The 20,798-nt window shown below is 35.5% G+C and overlaps 3 protein-coding genes and 1 long non-coding RNA gene across 4 annotated transcripts in view; 1 reads left to right on the top strand and 3 right to left on the bottom strand.

Annotated features, from left to right (window-relative positions):
- LOC136272739 (uncharacterized) overlaps positions 1-20,798 on the bottom strand; it is a 158,140-nt gene that overhangs the window by 59,238 nt on the left and 78,104 nt on the right. The gene's annotated exons all lie outside the window — the stretch shown is intronic.
- LOC105339828 (uncharacterized) overlaps positions 1-20,798 on the bottom strand; it is a 103,343-nt gene that overhangs the window by 52,151 nt on the left and 30,394 nt on the right. The gene's annotated exons all lie outside the window — the stretch shown is intronic.
- On the bottom strand, positions 6,943-11,812 carry LOC136272713 (uncharacterized). Its single transcript, XM_066075013.1, has 2 exons — positions 11,671-11,812; positions 6,943-8,357 (listed from the first exon to the last, which is right to left on the bottom strand). The coding sequence occupies exon 2, from the start codon at positions 8,322-8,324 to the stop codon at positions 7,068-7,070; it is 1,257 nt and encodes a 418-aa protein (XP_065931085.1). The 5' UTR covers positions 8,325-8,357; positions 11,671-11,812; the 3' UTR covers positions 6,943-7,067.
- On the top strand, positions 14,331-19,621 carry LOC105330712 (galactose-specific lectin nattectin). Its single transcript, XM_066080485.1, has 4 exons — positions 14,331-14,763; positions 14,862-14,941; positions 18,111-18,195; positions 18,840-19,621. Exons 1-4 carry the CDS (start codon positions 14,424-14,426, stop codon positions 19,079-19,081), a joined length of 747 nt encoding a protein of 248 aa, XP_065936557.1. The 5' UTR covers positions 14,331-14,423; the 3' UTR covers positions 19,082-19,621.

The raw sequence follows: 20,798 nt of genomic DNA, 5'->3' as shown, positions 1-20,798 counted from the left end.
TTGTTACTGATTTCACCTGTTATTGATTACAGTTGTTACTGATTACACCTGTTACTGATTACACCTGTAACTCATTACACCTGTCACTGATTACACCTGTTACTGATTACACCTGTTACTGATTACATGTGTAACTCATTACACCCGTCACTGATTACAACTGTTACTGATTACACCTGTCACTGATTAAACCTGTTACTGATTACATTTGTTACTGATTAAACCTGTTATTGATTACATTTGTTAGTGATTACACCTGTTACTCATTACATTTGTTACTGATTACACCTGTTACTGATTACATTTGTTACTGATTACAGTTGTTACTGATTACACCTCTTACTGATTACACCTGTTACTCATTACACCTGTTACTGATTACACCTGTAACTCATTATACCTGTCACTGATTACACCTGTCACTGAGTACACCTGTCACTGAGTACACCTTTTACTCATTACACATGTTACTGATTACACCTGTTACTGATTACATTTGTTACCGATTACACCTGTTACTGATTACACATGTTACTGATTACACTTTTAACTGATTACATGTTACTGATTACATCTGTAACTGATTACACCTGTTACTGAATACACCTGCTACTGATTACACCTGTTTCTCATTACACCTGTTACTGACTACACATGTTACTGATTACACTTGTCACTGCGGACACCTTCTACTAATTACACCTGTAACAAATTACACCTGTTACTGATTTTACCTGTTCCCTTTATCAGACAGGTGATTTATGACGTGCAGCAGATGGCCTGCCAGATCCAAGGCAGCATGGGGGGCGGGGCCCAGGGGGGCGGGGGAATCCCCCAGGACATCCAGAGCATCATTTACAAGCTTCAGGAGAATATGAACTTTGTGAGGTCGGACCTTGCCAACCTCGCGAACCGACCGCAGGTCATTGAAACTTTGTCTCGGGTCAGTCTGTGAGATTGATTCTCTCTTTGAACCAGAGACTCTGCATCTTCTTTTGTTCTGTTTAAAGGAATTATATGTTGAGGTGTAACTTGTGTTGTTCCATTGTAACTAGTTTCATTTGGTCTAAAAGTTCACTATTTGTTCTATTGTAACTTATTCTGGTCTGTCTAGGAGTTCATTATACATGTTTGTTATTTTGTAACCTGTTCCATTTGGTCCACAGTTCACCATATGTTATGGGGAACGAGTTCCATACCGTCTAAACGTTTACTACTTGTTTCACTGTAACTTGTTCTGTTCTGTCTAGAAGATCATTATACAGGTTTGCTATGTTGTAACTTGTTCTGTTCTGTTGTAACTTGTTCTGTTCTGTTGTAACTTGTTCTGTTCTGTTGTAAGTTGTCCTGTTCTAGTGTTACTTATTCTGTTATGCTGTAACTTGTTCTGTTGTAACTTGTTCTTTTATAGCTTGTTCTGTTATAACTTGTTCTGTCTTGTTGTAACGTGTTCTGTATTGTTTTAGGGTCAGATGAACTGTCCAGAGGTACAGACGAGCTGTGTGTCTCCCATGCTGTTCTTCCTCGCCATCGGTCTACAACTATTCCTCATCGTAGGATACATGGTGTATAGGTAAGTACACTTCTTACTTGTACCTGTGTAATAGGAATAACTTTGCTAGCCAAGGGTTTTTGGTCCACTTTGCTCCCCATAAACCCTTGGTGGATTTCATTACGAAAACTCGGGAGATGTGGTGGCGTTATCTAGCGTGCAACTTGAGTTGCGTCCCTTGCATATATACATTTTAATCGAAATAAACAACGGGTGATATACACATCATGGCATTAATACAACTTGAATACATGTTGACTACTGAATATTGGAACATAATGACATAATGCTATTAACAGTGATTAAATACGAATTAAGTTACATGAATAACCTAGAGAAAGCACAGGATGTTTTGTTCATAATGTTTTGTAAGGACCTGTACCTGGAGTGAAAAAGTCTCCGATTTATATGAAAGCTTTCATGCCATTAAACCAGGTGTCGTTGTCGTGAATATTGCGGACCAAAGAAATTAAATAAAACACAGCTCATTGAACCCTTAAAAACAATAACCACAAGCAGGAACGTACGTGTATATACTAACGGGACAGGCAACTTCTACATTCGCCAGGTTTACTTGCCATCCTATCACGCGAGCCTTGACAAGTTTGTAGAACTATGTTCAATCCCAGTAAAATACATAGGTTTTCAAAGCGATCTGGTTAGACCATCGTTGGGGAGGCTCTGTACTCGAGAACCTGTGTCTTAAGTTGTTAAGAGCACTGAATGTTTTACCAAAGATCAAACATGTGTTTTCTTTAAAAGTTTATATTTACAAGCACTGCGATTGGATCAGCTATTCGCAGCTGCAGCCAATCATAAATACCGAGGTTGTCACGGAGTTTTTGTAATAAAATCTGCCAAGGATTTATGGGGAGCAAAGTGGGCCGAAAACCCTTGGCTAGCGAAGATGAATAGGAAGGGATTAAGAGATAATTCAATCTTCCTCTTTTCATCTTTTTTTTCTTTTAACTAAAACAATTACCTTTATTCATGTTTGTTAATTGCTGATGCATTTATATTCTGCACAGCACTTTATTTCAAGGGATAATCTACAAAAATGTCAAATACACAGTGATTGTATAATTATGAGTGAGGAAAACGTTTTTGGCAAGTTAGAGTAGATTTGATGTTTTCCAGTAACTGGAAATTTCTATCTTTAACTGTTCATTTTTTGACGTATAACATTTTTAGCTATGTACTTAATTTTATTGATGCTGCTATCTGCTGTTAAAAAATTCTAGACAGGAAACACTGTGCTTAATTGTACATGTACATATAATACATTGACAGTATTTTATACCTGTCCTTGTATAATGTCATTTCAGATCAAACAAAGAGGTTCAGGCAAAAAAATTTTATTAGGGTTTACAAGAATTTACAGAATGTTAAGTTTTTAGGAATTTTATGGTGCATTTAGTGTAAGATTGAGTACGATGTATCAGTGAGAGAGAACGAGTCGTGCAAGAGTTACCTGCCTTGCAAATAGTGATCAGATTTATGAATGGAGTCAACAAGTTTTTAAAAAAATCTTTGTTAATATGTTGTTTGGAGATTTTTGTTTTCAATCATCTTTTATTGTATATTTTGGGGTTTTATATATTAAAAAAAAGTGTGAAGAAATGAGACAAATTTACCTAATATTTGAATTATTTTTCCTATTAATCTTTCTCTTTTAACAACAAAAAACAATGTGAATTGATTGTTGAAAAAATTACTCAAACTGTAAATTTCAGCAGCAAACTGCCAAAATGATAAAAAAAGGAAATGAATAATTAGCAAAGAAGTCGTATAAAATAGTAGCAAATGCATTTTTGATTTAATCGATCTGGGTTTTTTTAATCATAGCATTTTAATCTCGATTCAGACCTGCATGTAAGTTATCAATTGTCTAATCGTGTTAATATAGAGCATATGTATTGTTATTATGTGAAAAAAATATTCCAGACAGTTATTATTATTTACATTTTGATTGTGCAATTTTTATCGGAAGATGATTTAGAGGCAATTACTTTGTGCTGTGTTTTCCTGTTTACTGTTCTTGCATCAGTTTTACACAGAGTTTTAACTTCTTTATAATTGTTGATCAGGGGCACTTTTTTTTGCTTTGAATTTTTAAATAGAAGCCTTGCTGTGTGATGCTACATATGAAGAGGTTTACCTTGAATATCAAAAGCTTTCAAAGAATCAGAGCGTCTTTATTAGAAACAGTGGTCTCATTAGTATGATTATTATAATTAATAATATATTCTCCAGTTAAACTATCATACTTTTATTACGGTTTTGGTAATTATTGCCAAAATGACAACAGAAAGCTCTGAGTAGTTTAACAATTATGAAATTAATTGATACCCATTCATTTAATATAATATATAACTGATAAATGATGTGTGCAAGAGAACCATAGGTTTACTTGTAATGTACATATATATAATGTGTACATGTGATTATGATCTGAAACCTTAGGGTTTACTAATTACATTCCTCTATATTGTACTGTAAAAGGAAACTTCATGTATTTATAACATGTAGTTACTGTAAATTTCTTATATAATGGGAGTACTTATTTCCGCGATCCCGCTATTTTGAATCAAATCACGAAAATACAATATTGTGAACACAGATCATTTGTCCATATTTCTTATAGTTCTCAACCCTCAGAAAATAATGGCAAAGTTTTAAAGTGCACGATTTTACGCGGATATAAATCCCTCGCATTCAATAAGTGATTTACAGTAACTAAACATATGTACTGGTATATGTTACTTGTATAAACTAATAGGTACCTCTACTGTTGTACAAATACAAAGTACTTAAGCTTCTGTTACAAGAAAACTACACCAAATATGTTTAATAAAGCGCAACCTGTATAATCCGAAACCTCTATAATCCAAAACTTGATTCATCGTGCTTAATGCCACATACTTCAAACCTTACATGTATAACAAGCTGTAGGGTCACTGCTTATTTGAAACTCTCCAGAAATGCATTTATTATTCCATGGTATGTTTTCACCACACACCTTATTGTCCATCATCTTTTAGTTTGGACAAGCTTGTGTGTGTATGGATGAATTCAATGTCTAAACTTTGAATGATGTCTTTTTAATGTGTTTATCATGATTCATATATTGTATGCAATGCATTTTCATGAGGAAAAAAGAATTTTTATCAATGTTGTCAGTTTTGTCAAAATTTTGATTTTTTAATGATTATTTTTCCCATTAATTTTTATGTTTTTTTTCTTTTTAAGGAACGTTAGATCCATATTGATTGGCATTGAAGTTAGCTTTGTACTATTAATTAAATTTAGATGAGAAAAATCCCAGGAATATACTAGTACATTTATGCAAGTGTAGAAAATGACTCGAGATAGCATATTTATTAGGTAGAACCTGTAGAAATGATATATTTATCATTATATTTAGATCTTTTTTTTAATTTATTGATCAAGTAAAATTGTTATACTGCACGTGATGAAATTATGGTGCTTTTTTGATTGCAACATCCCACCTACCTATCGCGTATATTACACTGGAAACAATTTCGAAGAAAAAATGATTGTGAATTCTAATATTTGGGAGGATTTTTATTTTGCTATTCTCCTGATATTTTGGTGGAATTTTGTTTTGCTATTTTCCCCTAAGATATCCTGCACTAGATATTTTGTTATCATGGGTCTTTATCATCTAGTCATTGTCAAAGTAATGGCCTGTATGGGGAGCCAGGCGGTGTTTATAAGGCCCCATGTGTCTAAATCTCCAGGACTTTGTCTAAGATCTTCTATGTATTCATTTTAATTTTTTTATTGCATATTTTTCCAATGTTCGACTTCCACCAATTGTTTTTTCTCATTATGTGCAGCATGTGTTATACATAACGTTTGTCTAGTACTAAAATTGTATCAAATTTTTAAACTAGGTCATGTGACATCTCTTGACCCAATTTACAATACCACTTTAAACAGCGTCACTTTGTTGCCATAGAAGAAGACATTTTATTGACTATTGTATATAAAATCAACTCTGATGTCAAGTTCATTAGAGAGCGCATGCGTAACAATATCATGTTAACCCCCTCCCTCTTCCTTTATTGAATGTACCCCCACCCTCCTCCCTAGTCATTTTAAAGTGTGTTTGACATATATGTGTGTTATTCAGACGTGTGTAAATGTGCGTGTGTTTGTGTGTGATAATAATGGATGTAGTTTGTGAAAAATTAACATGTTCAGCAAAAGTCATGTCCGCCATATTGTGTCTGTCTTCATCCATGTTTGGTAAATGGTTTATATTTATTAATAAAAGACAATAAAAAAAGACGTTTTCGTTTTGTAGTTGATTATTTTTGTGTGTGGAGATCATCGGCCTCCCTAAGCCGTTACTGTTCACTGCTGTGTCTGAGCCAGTGTACTTTGACAATGAATAACAATGTATGCATGCATCCGCTTCAAAAAATAAACACTACATATCATTTCTTTTTCATAGCACTTTTGGTATTTTTTTTGAAAATTAATGTGAAAATTACTAGTAGCGTATTGCTAGCTCGGGGCTGCACTGAGCTACGTAGTTGAATGGTAAGCTGGCCTAGCCGCTACGTAGATATTCGTAGCCTAAATTTTATATGCTAAGCATCAAATTCAAGATGGTCACCTTAGATACCACTTTGTCACAAACATCAAATCGGTTTACTTTGTGATATTTTGTTCATCCTTTAGGTTATAATGAATTTAAACATGTATATTCCGCTTGAAATAAACAATATATGTCGGTGTAATAAATCTTTAGTTGAATATTTTCATTTTAAATCTGAGATCAATGAACCAAGATATCTACGACCTAGCGACTAGGCTAGCTGCTACGATCTTGAACGCAGCCCTGGTGGTTTTTGGCGCTTTTTTTTGGGGGGGGGGGGAGACAGACACAGTACCCCTTGATGTTGCGATTTCCTATGTGTTAAGCAGTAGAGCGATGGAAACACGTCATGTACTGTCAAAGTGCACATTGAGCCAATGTTAATAATCAATGCCTTCAAAATGTGCTTGTACATTGTGATCGCAGCTAAGATACGATGTCTATCTTAACGTCATTCGATCCTCAGCAATGTTCAATAACTCTAAATTATCCGCATTTTTTTATCCGTACCATAGATCTGCTTTTTATATAGACAATGTTAATGGGTCTTGAAGAGTTTATATTACTTTGAGACGTTCCATGAACTGCTTTGCCAAACTTGCAATAATTTCGTAAAATGCATGGATACCATCAAACAAATTCTTTTCATTTTTTTTCATTTGTAAAGTTTAAGGGGTAATTATTATTTTTATGATGAAAAAAAAATACTTTGAGGCTGAGGATCAAAAAACTTTAAATCAGTAGTAAATATAAACGACCGTACTGTAAATATCAAAATTAAAAACAATTTATTAATCTATTTCAAATAAACAAAACAACAAAAAAGACTAGAGTTCAAACAAATAACACATCTTAAAGTTAAATATTGAAATCCAGAACCGTGCAAGTCTATTTGTCACATGACCCCGTGTCGTCATGGCAACAGCATAATGTCGGCTCATAGCTGTGATGAATATTCTTTGGGTTGTAAGTGATCTTCCGTTGTTTGGACGACTCACATGATGTCATATCGTTCGGAACTAGTGTGTATTTTCCCTCATTTTCGTTCCATATGTGCAAAGGCCCGCGGAAGCCATATTTATCCGGACGGCAACTAAAACCAAAAGGGGTGAAGCACCCAAAGTACTGATATTGGCCCGACTCCATGTCGATGACGCGAACGCCAGGCTGCTTTAAGACGTCATGCAGCCGCCATCTTTGATCCACCTGCAACCTTAGGTTGTCCGTTTTCACTATCCTCGTGCGGAGTTCTTTGTTGTAATATTTCAGAGTGCATCGGGGGTTTTCCTCTATCACTGCCTGTAGCAGGTTGGTTGGATTGAACACCGCGTCAGTGTCCTTAAGGTACCTCATCATACACCGCACTGCGTGATCTGCCACCGCATTCACCTCCGCGGCATCCGCTAGCATTGCTAATTGATATTCATACGCGATGGAGAGTTCCGAAGCTACTGCTTGTAACTCACAGTCAAAATCTTCCTTCTGAATACTATCCAACGGCCTGGTTATTCGGATTGCCTTCCTTCTACGAATAACATTATGTAATCCTCTGAGAAACCTTCGGAAATTTATGCTTCCACCGAACCGGAAGGAGTTCCGAATGCACCGCGCTTTAGAATACGACTCATCGATGATCATTTCCATGTCTTCCTCATCCTCGTGGTCGGCTTCTCCGCAGTGGGGTTTGGCGTTTACACCGAGCTCTGATAAGATCCGTTGATATTTTGTCTTTTTGCGATTAAATGTCAAAACGAGTCTCTCTTGGAACAATTCAATCACTTTAGCAACTTCCGCCTCATTGGGATAACATCGAATTCGTTTGGAAGTCTTGCCTTTGGATGATTTTTCACCGCGACACATGGACTTCAAAGCCTCTGTCGGTTCTGTATCTGAATTTTCTATTTTTGGGTCTTCTTGGTCAGACTTTTCACTGCGATGCTTGGTCTCTGTTAAAATTTTCGTTGTTTCGTTGTTTGTATTTTCTATTTTCTTGTCATCATAATCAGACCCAATGCACTGTTTAGAGCATGAGTTTATTTCCACAGCAATGTCATCTGCCGTTGTTTCATTGTCTTCATTAGTTTTAGAATCACATTGGATGTCTCCATCACACACCTGTTTCTCAGTCATTCCTATCTCGTCCATTTCTCGCCAAATTCATGAACTGGTCAGATCACTCTGTAAATTTAAGACAAGACATGTGCAGTTGTTCACACTTTTAAATTGACATGCACGTGTATTTCTCTATTTAACCATCACACTCCGGAAATCCTTAGATATCATGCGGGAAAAACCCGGTCAGACAGTTTCATGAAAAGAGTGGGGTGAAAAGTTCATAAAATTATAGCTATATATATGCAGGTAAATTATACCAGAAACATTCTTTTAAAAATCTCAAATGCACATGCTCAGTATCACATCTGAAGCTTATTATTTATTACTTGAAAGATGAATTTGTTTTGTAACACAGTATTGCATTAAATACTCTCTCTCTCTCTCTCTCTCTCTCTCTCTCTCTCTCTCTCTCTCTGTATTTTAAAGTAGAAAACACTCTAGAATTTCAGTGAATGGTCAAGCTCATCTTCCCAAGTCAAAGGTTTATGTAGAGCGGGGCGGATCAGAAACCCTTGACTTGGGAAAATCGGTCAAGCTATGATGGGCTTTGAAAATAGCACATTGTACATTTAAACTGGCTGATTCTCCGAACGCCTACTGCCCAATTATCATTATTCAATTATACTGGGCAATTTTGGGGCCTTCTAAAGGGGCGCAGGTAGACTTTACCTGTGTTTCCTTGAATGAAAATAATACAACAGTTTGTCATTTTTGTTAAATTTTTAATGTCTTTATAATTTAAATTGTTGCATAAAGAAAAAGAAAACATTGAATCAATTTTAATATATCTATTTAATTTATTAGCACTACATGTAATTCAATAAAATAATGTTTTAAAATTGCATAACATTTTATATACAATTTTCTTTTTATTTTGACACTAAGAACTGTTTTATAACAAACTCATAAATACATGGATGTCTAAAACATAAATAACAATTTAAAATGACAAAAAGTTTTAAAAAGTATAATTTATACCAATATATATAAACAATATTTACACAGATACTAATATGGGCACTGAGTCTGTCTTAATGTCCTTTCACGTTCAATGTCACTATGTCAATGAAGAAGTTCCGATGCTGAATCTGCGTAGGTCATAAGGTCGATGAGGGTGGGGCAGGTGTAGAAGGTTTCATCGCAGAAGAAGGTCTCGGAGGCAGCAAGGTCTTGAAGGTTGTATGTTGTCGCAAACGCAAGTATCGTGTTGTTCTGGAAGATGTTATCTAGTAGAAGGAATGGTTGTCCCGTCTCTGTCTCTGTCCATTTCCCCTCCAGTCTGATGTCTGCTGTAGTCTTTGGAAGTGGTGGTGTCTGTTTCCTGCGGGCTCTGTAGAGTGATGACCTGGCGGTGTTGAAAGCAGCCTCTCGATGAGCTCTCTGCTGGTGTCGCCCCATTCGTTGTCTCGGAGTTTGTTGGGTTCTTCGCTGAAAATGGAGGGGATGGGCCTAACTTCATCTGTACATCTTATGGAGATGGCTGTCATATTTTGTTTGGCGACAACTTCAGTGTGGTCCGCTGCATGGGTGTGTTGCTGTTGTCCAAAACCTGTGGGGATGTCGTTCTCTGTTGAGATACTGGCGGAACACCCAGATGTAGTGCACCTCCAGAGGATCTATCTATTTACAGCTTAGATTAGTTCAGTTCAACATCTTTACAGTAATTGATTTCAAAACAAATATGTAAAAAATATCAGTGATTTTTTTTACCATAATGATGTTCAATTACATGGTTTTATGACTTTGTTATTAAAAAATATTTAAGCTTATGTCGTTCATTTATTCACAGCTAGGACAAATTTGTTGAAGAAAGTGATTTTTTATCATAATTATACCTTAAGATATAATGTTTTATTTTGTTAAGATGTAAATTTAAAAATTAAGAAAGATATTTTATTTCTATTTTTTTAAATAATATTTAATGATTATTTTATGTCACTGAACCATTTAGGTTTTTAAAAAAATATGGTATTTTTAATATAATTTCAGGTACATGCAGCCATTAGCACTATTTATTGCATCTTTTTATTTTTTTAAATTAAAAATAAGACAATGTCGTCTACCTGTGAACTAAAGTATATACAGGTAAAGTCTACCTGTGTCCTAAAGTATATATAGGTAAAGTCTACCTGTGTCCTAACGTATATACAGGTAAAGTCTACCTGTGTTCCCTTAGAGGGCCCCATAATTGCCTTGACCAATTATTATTTTTAATTGAGGAGTAGGCGTTCGGAGAACACACCATTTAAACTGTATATATATATATTAAATAGGGATGTGAATTAATTCCACAATCTCAACGATTTAAATAACGGACGGACACCTCCCTGAATCGTGTTTCCTGAAAGGGAGAAGCTGGTATTAATTATATTCTTCCTGAACACATTATGTTCATTGTACAAGAAGGAATTTAAATCATCAATTACTATTCTTTGATAAGCCCAATATGTAATTTTTATTGTAGAGTCATCGGGTAAACATTAGACTTTTGGTTCGTAACATACGAAATTCCGCTAGGGCTAGTTAATTGAATCGGAACATCATCATCATCATGCCTTGCAAGAAAGTGTTTTCCAAACTTCAAACACTGAACGGCCCGGGTACCCTTAATAAAATCAGCCGCGATTATTTCTTTGTACTTCAAGATATTTTGCTTTGGTATACGAAATATTTTAAATGTTATTAGAAAAGCATGATCTTTTCTGAGCCCGAAAAATACCATATAAAACGTCCATTACATTTAAGCCCCTCCCCCGCCGTGTAATCTTCACCATATGTTGATTTTATCAATCTCTTCAGAAGAAGAGTCCTATATTAAGATATAAAGAATATCTATAAAGATTAAAGATAAATATTAGGTTTTTTTCTTTACTAAATAATAAGTATATCGACGAAATAAATAGTTACACATGTATTAAGTCTCTGAAATTGAAGTTTCAGGGTAGATCTGATGGGGTATTCGTTGACCCCCCCCCTTCCCAGCCTTCGTAATCCGCTGTTGTTTAGTGTAGTGCCGTGTTTTTTTTTAACCCACATTAGATCCGCCACTTGAATCGATAGCGCACATGAGTTTAAATGGGAATCCCTTTAGCCTAACCGAAAATGAAACTAGAATTTCATGTTTACTCTATCCCCCGGCCCACCCCCTTCAAACACGTTAACAAGACTTATTGTAAAATAATAATTTAATTTTACATGAGATTAAGAAACTTGTATACTAATATATTATCTCTTTATGTCCAATATATCACAGGTGACTGATCATGAAATGTATACAGATGTAATTTGATACGTAATTTCTGAGAGAGAGAGAGAGAGAGAGAGAGAGAGAGAGAGAGAGAGAGAGAGAGAGAGAGAGAGAGAGAGAGAGACCTACCTGTTTAGATCCACACACCAATATACGTGATCTTCCTTTTAAATACAATCCGCCGGGTTGCCGAACAATACACGTTCAATCAGCAGTAGTTCGATAACACCGGCCTAATCCTCCACACGGAGAGATCGCTGTCGCTTCTGTTGATTAACTTGGTCACATCCGGGCTACTTCTATTTTCCCCGGGAAGTTCATCAGCCGATATTTTCCCGGTCACTTAATTCCGTTTGTTGTTGGTGTGTTTATTTTCCTCAGAGTGCTCCCCTCTCTCTGACTCATAACACCCACCTATAAATAACTGAACGCTCCGCCTTTTCATTCAATCTGTCTATCTTCTGTCTTCTTTCTTTCTATCCGCCAATCGCTCTCAGATGAATCGATATCTTGAGAGTGTAATGCATCCAAACAAGGGCCCCTGGGGAGCATAGGCATAAAAATGTGTCAAGCTTTGTTATGCATAAAGTGCACGTGAGTTATATATATAATTAAATCCAATGGATTACATTGTGCAGTAAGATCAGTGACCGCGTGTACACATGTAGGTCAATTTATTATTTTTTGTCACGGTCCGCCGCCCGGTGAATTGCCGTGTTTATAGATAAACGCGCGCATCTGTTGCGTAATACTGATATCCGTTTGTTAATTGTTCATTACAATGGGAAGATATAATGTGTATGGAGATGAGAGAGAGAGAGAGAGAGAGAGAGAGAGAGGGGAGAGGGGGTTGTTGTTGATTGTTGAGGTATCCGATCTATATTGGGACCTAATTTTTGCAACCTTGAATATCCATCATTTACTTAAATGCTCTTTTATTAATTTATAGCAATTTAGAGTAGAATTATTTTTTATAGATTAAAGCAAGGGGGGGGGGGGCAATTCTGCGGGAAAAGGAAAAAGTCATTAATTGGGACACATTCAACTCTTACATATTAATACTTAAGCTTGAACATTACGTCCAAGTATAATGAATATTAAGCCTATACATAGCTGTTATGCATCTAGATTCATTGACTCTGGGGCTATTCCAGAGTGCCCTTTTGGTGCTAGAACCATTATGACGTCATTATAGATTTAAAGAATCTTTTCCCCGTACTTTTCCCCGTATTTAACGGCTTTAAAGGAGTTATGTAGACAATTCAACAATTTCTTGACATTCTGTGTTAAATCATGGGAAATACCTATATTCAATTTGACATCATTTTAAATAGGAGGTCAAGAGCTTGTTTAATTTCGTTTTGTGAGAGACTGTATAGGCATTCTAGATATATTCTATTAGTCAAAAATTGACAAAACTCCGAAATTTGTTTTTCAATTCATTCATACTTTATTGAAAATGACAATTTAAAACAAGATTGTCCATTGTGTTTACCCACAACTTAGCCTCGGTACACCCTGCCAAACAATTAAAGTTATTGTTATGAAGCATCATTGAAAGAATTTATATCTTAATTTTTATGAACCTGTAAGCACCTTTCATTTACTAGATGTTGACCTTAAGGAGTTTGATCACTATCAACATGTCTGATGGGCCTCGGTGTATATGTATTTTAAAATTCATATACTTATGCATCAGCTAGCTATATGCTTAAATAATGGGTTAACTCGCACATTAATGGTACAAAATTCACTTTTCTTTATAATGATAATGTTAATACAACAGGCGATGAACTAAACAAAACACGGGAAATTAATTTAAAAACTCATCATTATTGATAGGCGTTTATACTCGGTGTGTTATATTAAGAACTGTCCCCCCCCCCCCATTTTTTATTTCCTTTTTTGCAAGCAAGTATATATTGTTCACTCCCCGTCGGTTGCCAATGGTTTTCTCGGGGTGTCAATTTGAACTAGTACTGTTACCCTCTCAAACAGGTACTATTTATTTTGTTATTATGAATGTCTTATTTTCGAGAAAATTTTACCGCTTTTATATAGAAATGACGTGAATTCTACGGCGAACCGTACACGCATAATCTACGCGCATGTAATGATAATTCGTTGTGTTGCCCATTGCAAAGTGTGTTGCTAACGCTGAGGGTAATAGAACGGATTATCAACTGCGTCTAAAGCAATCAGAATGAAGTATAATAATTAGGTATAGACATCGGTTTTCTTTGATTGATGACGTTCACGTGTGTTTAAAGTTTAAACAAAATCCTCGCAGCAAAATCGTTGCTCAACACCTACAAGTTTTACAGACTAACTGTTAGCCTATATTTTCAAATTTGTAATTAAAGAAAGTAATTTTGTTTTCTTTTTGACTACATCAACGTGAAACTCGTCCATAACTTATTATTAGCTCAATTCTTTTATTCTATAATTGTAAAATTGGCCGCCCCGGTTACCATAGGAACAGACCAACACGGTTCCTAATTATGTAACTGATCATGCATTCTTATATTCATTAAGTGACAAGACTAATTGTATTTTAATATTAACAAATTGATGTTAACATTGTATACAACTTCAAAAAACTAATTTGTTTTATTGCATTGCCGTTGAATTAAGTTTGAATAATGAACGACCTGGTTGAAAAAAGCTATAATTTATATTTTACGTAATACGTAATACGTAATAATAATGGTGTTAATTATTAATTAATTTGTAATTAAAACTTGTCCTCCGCTGAGCAGAACGAAACACATTCTTTGAATATTCTGTAACGTTGCTATTATTGTGATGAGCCATGATTGTTAACGGCGCTACCCTGTTACATGCATAAAAATGTACATGTAAAGTGGATATAAACTGAAATAATGTTCGTGTTTTGCCTACAAACTGTTCTCCGGATCCGTTGTCAAATCCTTCTTCTGTCCTTGACCACGTGGGGTGTAATCGCTGAAAACCATCAGTTGTTTTTATCAAAGAACAAATACATTGAAAACAAAGTTCTAACGGCGGGAACAGTTGGATACATTGCCGAGATGTCTTCAGTTGGAATCGTTCAATGCTCAATGAAATGTGCGGCCTATAAATCGGGGTGTGGTGGGTTGTTTTATCACCCGCAGTCAGAGTCTTGTAAACTCTTGACGAGTCCCCTTACAGAGGCGCTTGCTTACGATGTTAGGCTTGGCTGGTCGTTTTGGTCGCAAAATCGTGAGTTTTTTTTATAGAAGTCATTAAACTGGTTTATGAACAAAAAATACGTTTTGCATCTTTCAGGAAACAAACACAATTACAAACATATTTTTCAGCATGTGAAATAGGATGGTTTTACTTCAAAGACCACTGCTATTTTCGTGACCAGACATCTCTGAACTGGGCTTCCGCGAAGGTTAGTCATGTTTCTGTACTTATGTAGCGAAGGTTAGCCATGTTTCTGTACTTATGTAGCGAAGGTTAGTCATGTTTCTGTACTTATGTAGCGAAGGTTAGTAATGTTTCTGTACTTATGTAGCGAATGTTAGTAATGTTTCTGTACTTATGTAGCGAAGGTTAGCAATGTTTCTGTACTTATGTAGCGAAGGTTAGCCATGTTTCTGTACTTATGTAGCCAAGGTTAGCCATGTTTCTGTACTTCTGAAGCGAAGATTAGCCACGTTTCTGTACTTATGTAGCGAATGTTAGCCATGTTTCTGTACTTATGTAGCGAAGGTTAGCAATGTTTCTGTACTTATTTAGCGAAGGTTAGCAATGTTTCTGTACTTATGTAGCGAAGGTTAGCCATGTTTCTGTATTTATGTAGCCAAGGTTAGCCATGTTTCTGTACTTATGTAGTGAAGGTTAGCCATGTTTCTGTACTTATGTAGCGAAGGTAATTAGCAATGTTTCTGTACTTATGTAGCCTAGGTTAGTCATGTTTCTGTACTTATGTAGCGAAGGTTAGCAATGTTTCTGTACTTATGTAGCGAAGGTTAGCCATGTTTCTGTATTTATGTAGCCAAGGTTAGCCATGTTTCTGTACTTATGTATCGAAGGTTAGCCATGTTTCTGTACTTATGTAGCGAAGGTTAGCCATGTTTCTGTACTTATGTAGCGAAGGTTAGCAATGTTTCTGTACTTATGTAGCCAAGGTTAGCCATGTTTCTGTACTTATGTAGCGAACGTTAGCCATGTTTCTGTACTTATGTAGCGAAGGTTAGCAATGTTTCTGTACTTATTTAGCGAAGGTTAGCAATGTTTCTGTACTTATGTAGCGAAGGTTAGCCATGTTTCTGTATTTATGTAGCCAAGGTTAGCCATGTTTCTGTACTTATGTATCGAAGGTTAGCCATGTTTCTGTACTTATGTAGCGAAGGTTAGCCATGTTTCTGTACTTATGTAGTGAAGGTTAGTCATGTTTCTGTACTTATGTAGCGAAGATTAGCCATGTTTCTGTACTTATGTAGTGAAGGTTAGTCATGTTTCTGTACTTATGTAGCCAAGGTTAGCCATGTTTCTGTACTTATGTAGCGAAGGTTAGCAATGTTTCTGTACTTATGTAGCGAATGTTAGCCATGTTTCTGTACTTATGTAGCCAAGGTTAGCCATGTTTCTGTACTTATGTAGCGAAGGTTAGTAATGTTTCTGTACTTATGTAGCGAATGTTAGCCATGTTTCTGTACTTATGTAGCGAAGATTAGCCATGTTTCTGTACTTATGTAGCGAAGGTTAGCCATGTTTCTGTACTTATGTAGCCAAGGTTAGCCATGTTTCTGTACTTCTGTAGCGAAGATTAGCCACGTTTCTGTACTTATGTAGCGAATGTTAGCCATGTTTCTGTACTTATGTAGCGAAGGTTAGCAATGTTTCTGTACTTATGTAGCGAAGGTTAGCCATGTTTCTGTACTTATGTAGCCAAGGTTAGCCATGTTTCTGTACTTCTGTAGCGAAGATTAGCCACGTTTCTGTACTTATGTAGCGAATGTTAGCCATGTTTCTGTACTTATGTAGCGAAGGTTAGCAATGTTTCTGTACTTATGTAGCGAATGTTAGCCATGTTTCTGTACTTATGTAGCGAAGGTTAGCCATGTTTCTGTACTTATGTAGCCAAGGTTAGCCATGTTTCTGTACTTCTGAAGCGAAGATAAGCCACGTTTCTCTACTTATGTAGCGAAGGTTAGCCATGTTTCTGTACTTATGTAGCGAAGGTTAGCCATGTTTCTGTACTTATGTAGCGAAGGTTAGCCATGTTTCTGTACTTATGTAGCCAAGGTTAGCCATGTTTCTGTACTTCTGTAGCGAAGATAAGCCACGTTTCTCTACTTTGGTAGCGAATGTTAGCCATGTTTCTGTACTTATGTAGCGAAGGTTAGCAATGTTTCTGTACTTATGTAGCGAAGGTTAGCCATGTTTCTGTACTTATGTAGCGAAGATTAGCCACGTTTCTGTACTTATGTAGAAAATGTTAGCCATGTTTCTGTACTTATGTAGCGAAGGTTAGCAATGTTTCTGTACTTATGTAGCGAAGGTTAGCCATGTTTCTGTACTTATGTAGCGAAGGCTAGCCATGTTTCTGTACTAATGTAGCGAAGGTTAGTCATGTTTCTGTACTTATGTAGCGAAGGTTAGTCATGTTTCTGTACTTATGTAGCGAAGGTTAGTAATGTTTCTGTACTTATGTAGCGAATGTTAGCAGTGTTTCTGTACTTATGTAGCGAAGGTTAGCAATGTTTCTGTACTTATGTAGAGAAGATTAGCCATGTTTCTGTACTTATGTAGCCAAGGTTAGCCATGTTTCTGTACTTCTGTGGCGAAGATTAGCCACGTTTCTGTACTTATGTAGCGAATGTTAGCCATGTTTCTGTACTCATTTAACGAAGGTTAGCAATGTTTCTGTACTTATGTAGCGAAGGTTAGCCATGTTTCTGTACTTATGTAGCGAAGGTTAGCCATGTTTCTGTACTTATGTAGCGAAGGTTAGCCATGTTTCTGTACTTATGTAGCGAAGGTTAGCCATGTTTCTGTACTTATGTAGCGAAGGTTAGCAATGTTTCTGTACTTATGTAGCGAAGGTTAGCCATGTTTCTGTACTTATGTAGCGAAGGTTAGCCATGTTTCTGTACTTATGTAGCGAAGGTTAGCCATGTTTCTGTACTTATGTAGCGAAGGTTAGCCATGTTTCTGTACTTATGTAGCGAAGATTAGCCATGTTTCTGTACTCATTTAACGAAGGTTAGCCATGTTTCTGTACTTGATATGTACAGTAGTCTATATATATTCGTTAGTTCCCATGTTGACAAACAGACTCATCACCATCCAGGAAGTTGCATCATGGGCATCGGAAAAAATAGTTTCACTGAATTCAGTGTGACAATTTCATTAAATAAGGAATATTTAAAGTTTAAAAGAAAAAAAACTTCCTTGCAAATAGGTCTAATTCAATACAGTAAATAGCTTCCAAACACTCTCAAATTTTTATATAATTTGTTAATGATAGAAATAATTGTTTTTCTTTATGTTATATTTTCTTTTACTTAAAGCTCTCTTGTGAATAACTAAGAATTACCATTTTTGGATTTTAGCTTGTCTGCGAACAGCAGTCGTCGTATTTGGCAGAAGTCGATTCGTTGGAAGAAAACAATTGGATAACAGAGAACATGACGCCATGTGAGAAACCAACGTCACCATAAAACCCCTTAGTTATCAATGAAATCATACAATCTTTAAAGTTCCATATCAAATTGTTTTACCTATAAGTCCTAAAAAATAAAACGTATACAATCATATGTTTTAGGTCTTAAAAAACCTCGTGTCTTTTCTAGAACAAACTTTAACCTTCACATCAATTAACAAATTGAATACATTGTAAACACATTACCACCAAACTCCAATTTAACACAAAATGTTATAACTTTCCACTTTTGTCAGCATTGGTACAAATCATTGATCCCTCCTAAAATATAGAACAGTTAAAGGTAACTACATACATTTATATGTTTTAGATCTTTCAAAATAATTTATGTGTTTTCTATAACTATAACGTCGACATTCACCTCAATTAACAAATCAAATTATAAACTCATTTACCACCAAACTCCCATTAAATCCAAAACGTGATAACTCTCCACCGCTAAATCAACGTAAATGTTGTCAATAATATATAATGAATTTATAATGTTCCTTATTAGGAGAAGACTACCTGAGCTGTTAAGAACTTGTGTGTAATCCATTTGATTTAATCAATAAAATCTATTCAATTCAAATAATAACTATCGACAGTCATTTTTTATTTAGCCTTTCATTTGTTATAGTTTACTGTCTGACTGACTGGATGGACTGTGTTGTGTGGCTCGGTGGGTCAGACATCCTGACGGAGGGATCTTTTGTGTGGAGCACCAATAACAGGGCCCTGACCTTCACCCACTGGGGACCGTACGACCCTAACGCCTACACAGCTGACGACGACTGTGTGGCCCTGATGTACCCCGGGGGACAGTGGGCCGACTTTGGGTGCTTCATGGAACGTCATTTTGTTTGCGAAAAAGACGCGTAAATCATAAAACTGACATCATAAATGTATATGAGGGGGAAGCATAGAGACCTCGTGAACTTTTTTTTATTTTATTTCAAAGCATTTTGGAATAGTTACAGTTTATAATACTGTCTGAACTTTCGGAAATGTGGCTCTGTATTATAAATATTGCTATATAAATATAAATAGCAATAGAAATAGTTAAAACATTTTTGAATAACTTTTTTCGGGAGGGCAATATAGCTGTGACCGCGTAGGTTTTACGGTGCTAGGGTATTTCTTCTGGTTATATTTTCGGTGTGATTCAGCAATTTTCAGGGCATAGTAATAAAATTATCTCATTTGTGACATAACGAGAAAACTTATTCAAAAATGTTATTTAAATAGTTAGAACACGTGTATCTACCGACGCAGGTCAAAAATGCTATAGTTTTTGGAAAATGTCAAACCAAAGTGGAAACTCGAAATGGTTTTTTTAATCATGTACACATTACCAGAAAGAGTTTGAACTGACACAGTTAACATATATAACAAATACGTATTTGGTTGACCTATATATATTTTGTATACTTTGCATATTTATCAGCAAACTCACAGGAACAAAAAGATTACAATGTTTTTGTTCTTAACACATACTGCTTTGATATATTAAAAACTTAAACTTTCACCCAAATATCAATTATTTCATTTTTCATATAGTTTCAACGATTCATAAAAATACAAACTATGGATTTGTTTTATAGACAGTTTAAACTCAAGCAACCATTTTCTAAATTTATTTTCACGTACAGTCTTCCCCAACTGCAATAAAATCACACCGGTTTAAAATGTTTCGAGGTTAATTACACAAAGGGCGCCTGTCGTAAGTCCGGACGTAAGTCAAATATTTGGACTAAGGTCCGTTTCACTAAAAGGCGTAACTTTGCGTCCGTCTTAAGTTAAGACAAAAATCTACGCCTAGCCAAGGGTAGTCGTAACTTAAGGCGTAAACGGGAATTGACTGCTAATTCTGTTGCTGAGAATATCGGTGCTGACCGTAATGTTAAATTGTACAATTTGTCATGTAAATTTTATTAATTTCATATGAAATTAAGAAAATAGAGAGTTTTGATAGGTGGTACCAATTCTCGAATAGAAACTTTCTTACCATGTGTTATGCACATTCTTTATATTTGCACTTGCCGTTTACATGTTAAATGACATAATTAGAAAATCGATATTTAGTTTTCAGTTGATTATTTTTATTCAATAATTTGATTTAGGTTTCATGTTTTTTTTAGTAAATTGGGCAATGAATAATGCAGAAAATATACATACATGATGCACATATAGTACAAAGGTATATTTCTATAAGAAATGTCTAGCATTGCAAGCATTTCATCCCCCCCCCCCCCCACATAACCTCCACGCAAAATATGTGTGAGCGGAATATTTTTAAATTTAAAACTCACTAAGCAAATTATTGACTTTTATATTTTCCTCTTTTTTTATTTCTTTTTTATGTGAATAAAAGGTGTTAGCTTAGGTAGTTAAACTAAGGTTAATCATAAAAGCATTTTCAGTATTGTTAAAATGTTAATACCAAAATATGATGAAAGCTCCACCTATGTTTATTGGGGCTTTATTGGATTTGATCACGCCCCGACCAAAATTATCACCTCATAATACTCAAAGAATGATTTCTTATTCCTTATATGAAGCCTCGTTCAATATACTAAATACACATGTAAGTGTACTT

This window comes from Magallana gigas, chromosome 1 (genome assembly GCF_963853765.1).
Source record: "Magallana gigas chromosome 1, xbMagGiga1.1, whole genome shotgun sequence".
Classification (NCBI taxonomy): domain Eukaryota; kingdom Metazoa; phylum Mollusca; class Bivalvia; order Ostreida; family Ostreidae; genus Magallana; species Magallana gigas.
Note: the sequence above shows the minus strand (reverse complement) of the source record. Positions and strands in the feature narration are given on the sequence as shown.

Bases quoted from the DNA above. Each gene is read 5' to 3' on its own strand.
- LOC136272713 (XM_066075013.1), bottom strand. From the start codon at position 8,324: ATGGACGAGATAGGAATGACTGAGAAACAGGTGTGTGATGGAGACATC.
- LOC105330712 (XM_066080485.1), top strand. From the start codon at position 14,424: ATGTTCGTGTTTTGCCTACAAACTGTTCTCCGGATCCGTTGTCAAATC. The intron at 14,942-18,110 runs GTTAGTCATGTT...TTTGGATTTTAG, and splicing joins TGAACTGGGCTTCCGCGAAG to CTTGTCTGCGAACAGCAGTC. The intron at 18,196-18,839 runs GTGAGAAACCAA...CATTTGTTATAG, and splicing joins AACAGAGAACATGACGCCAT to TTTACTGTCTGACTGACTGG.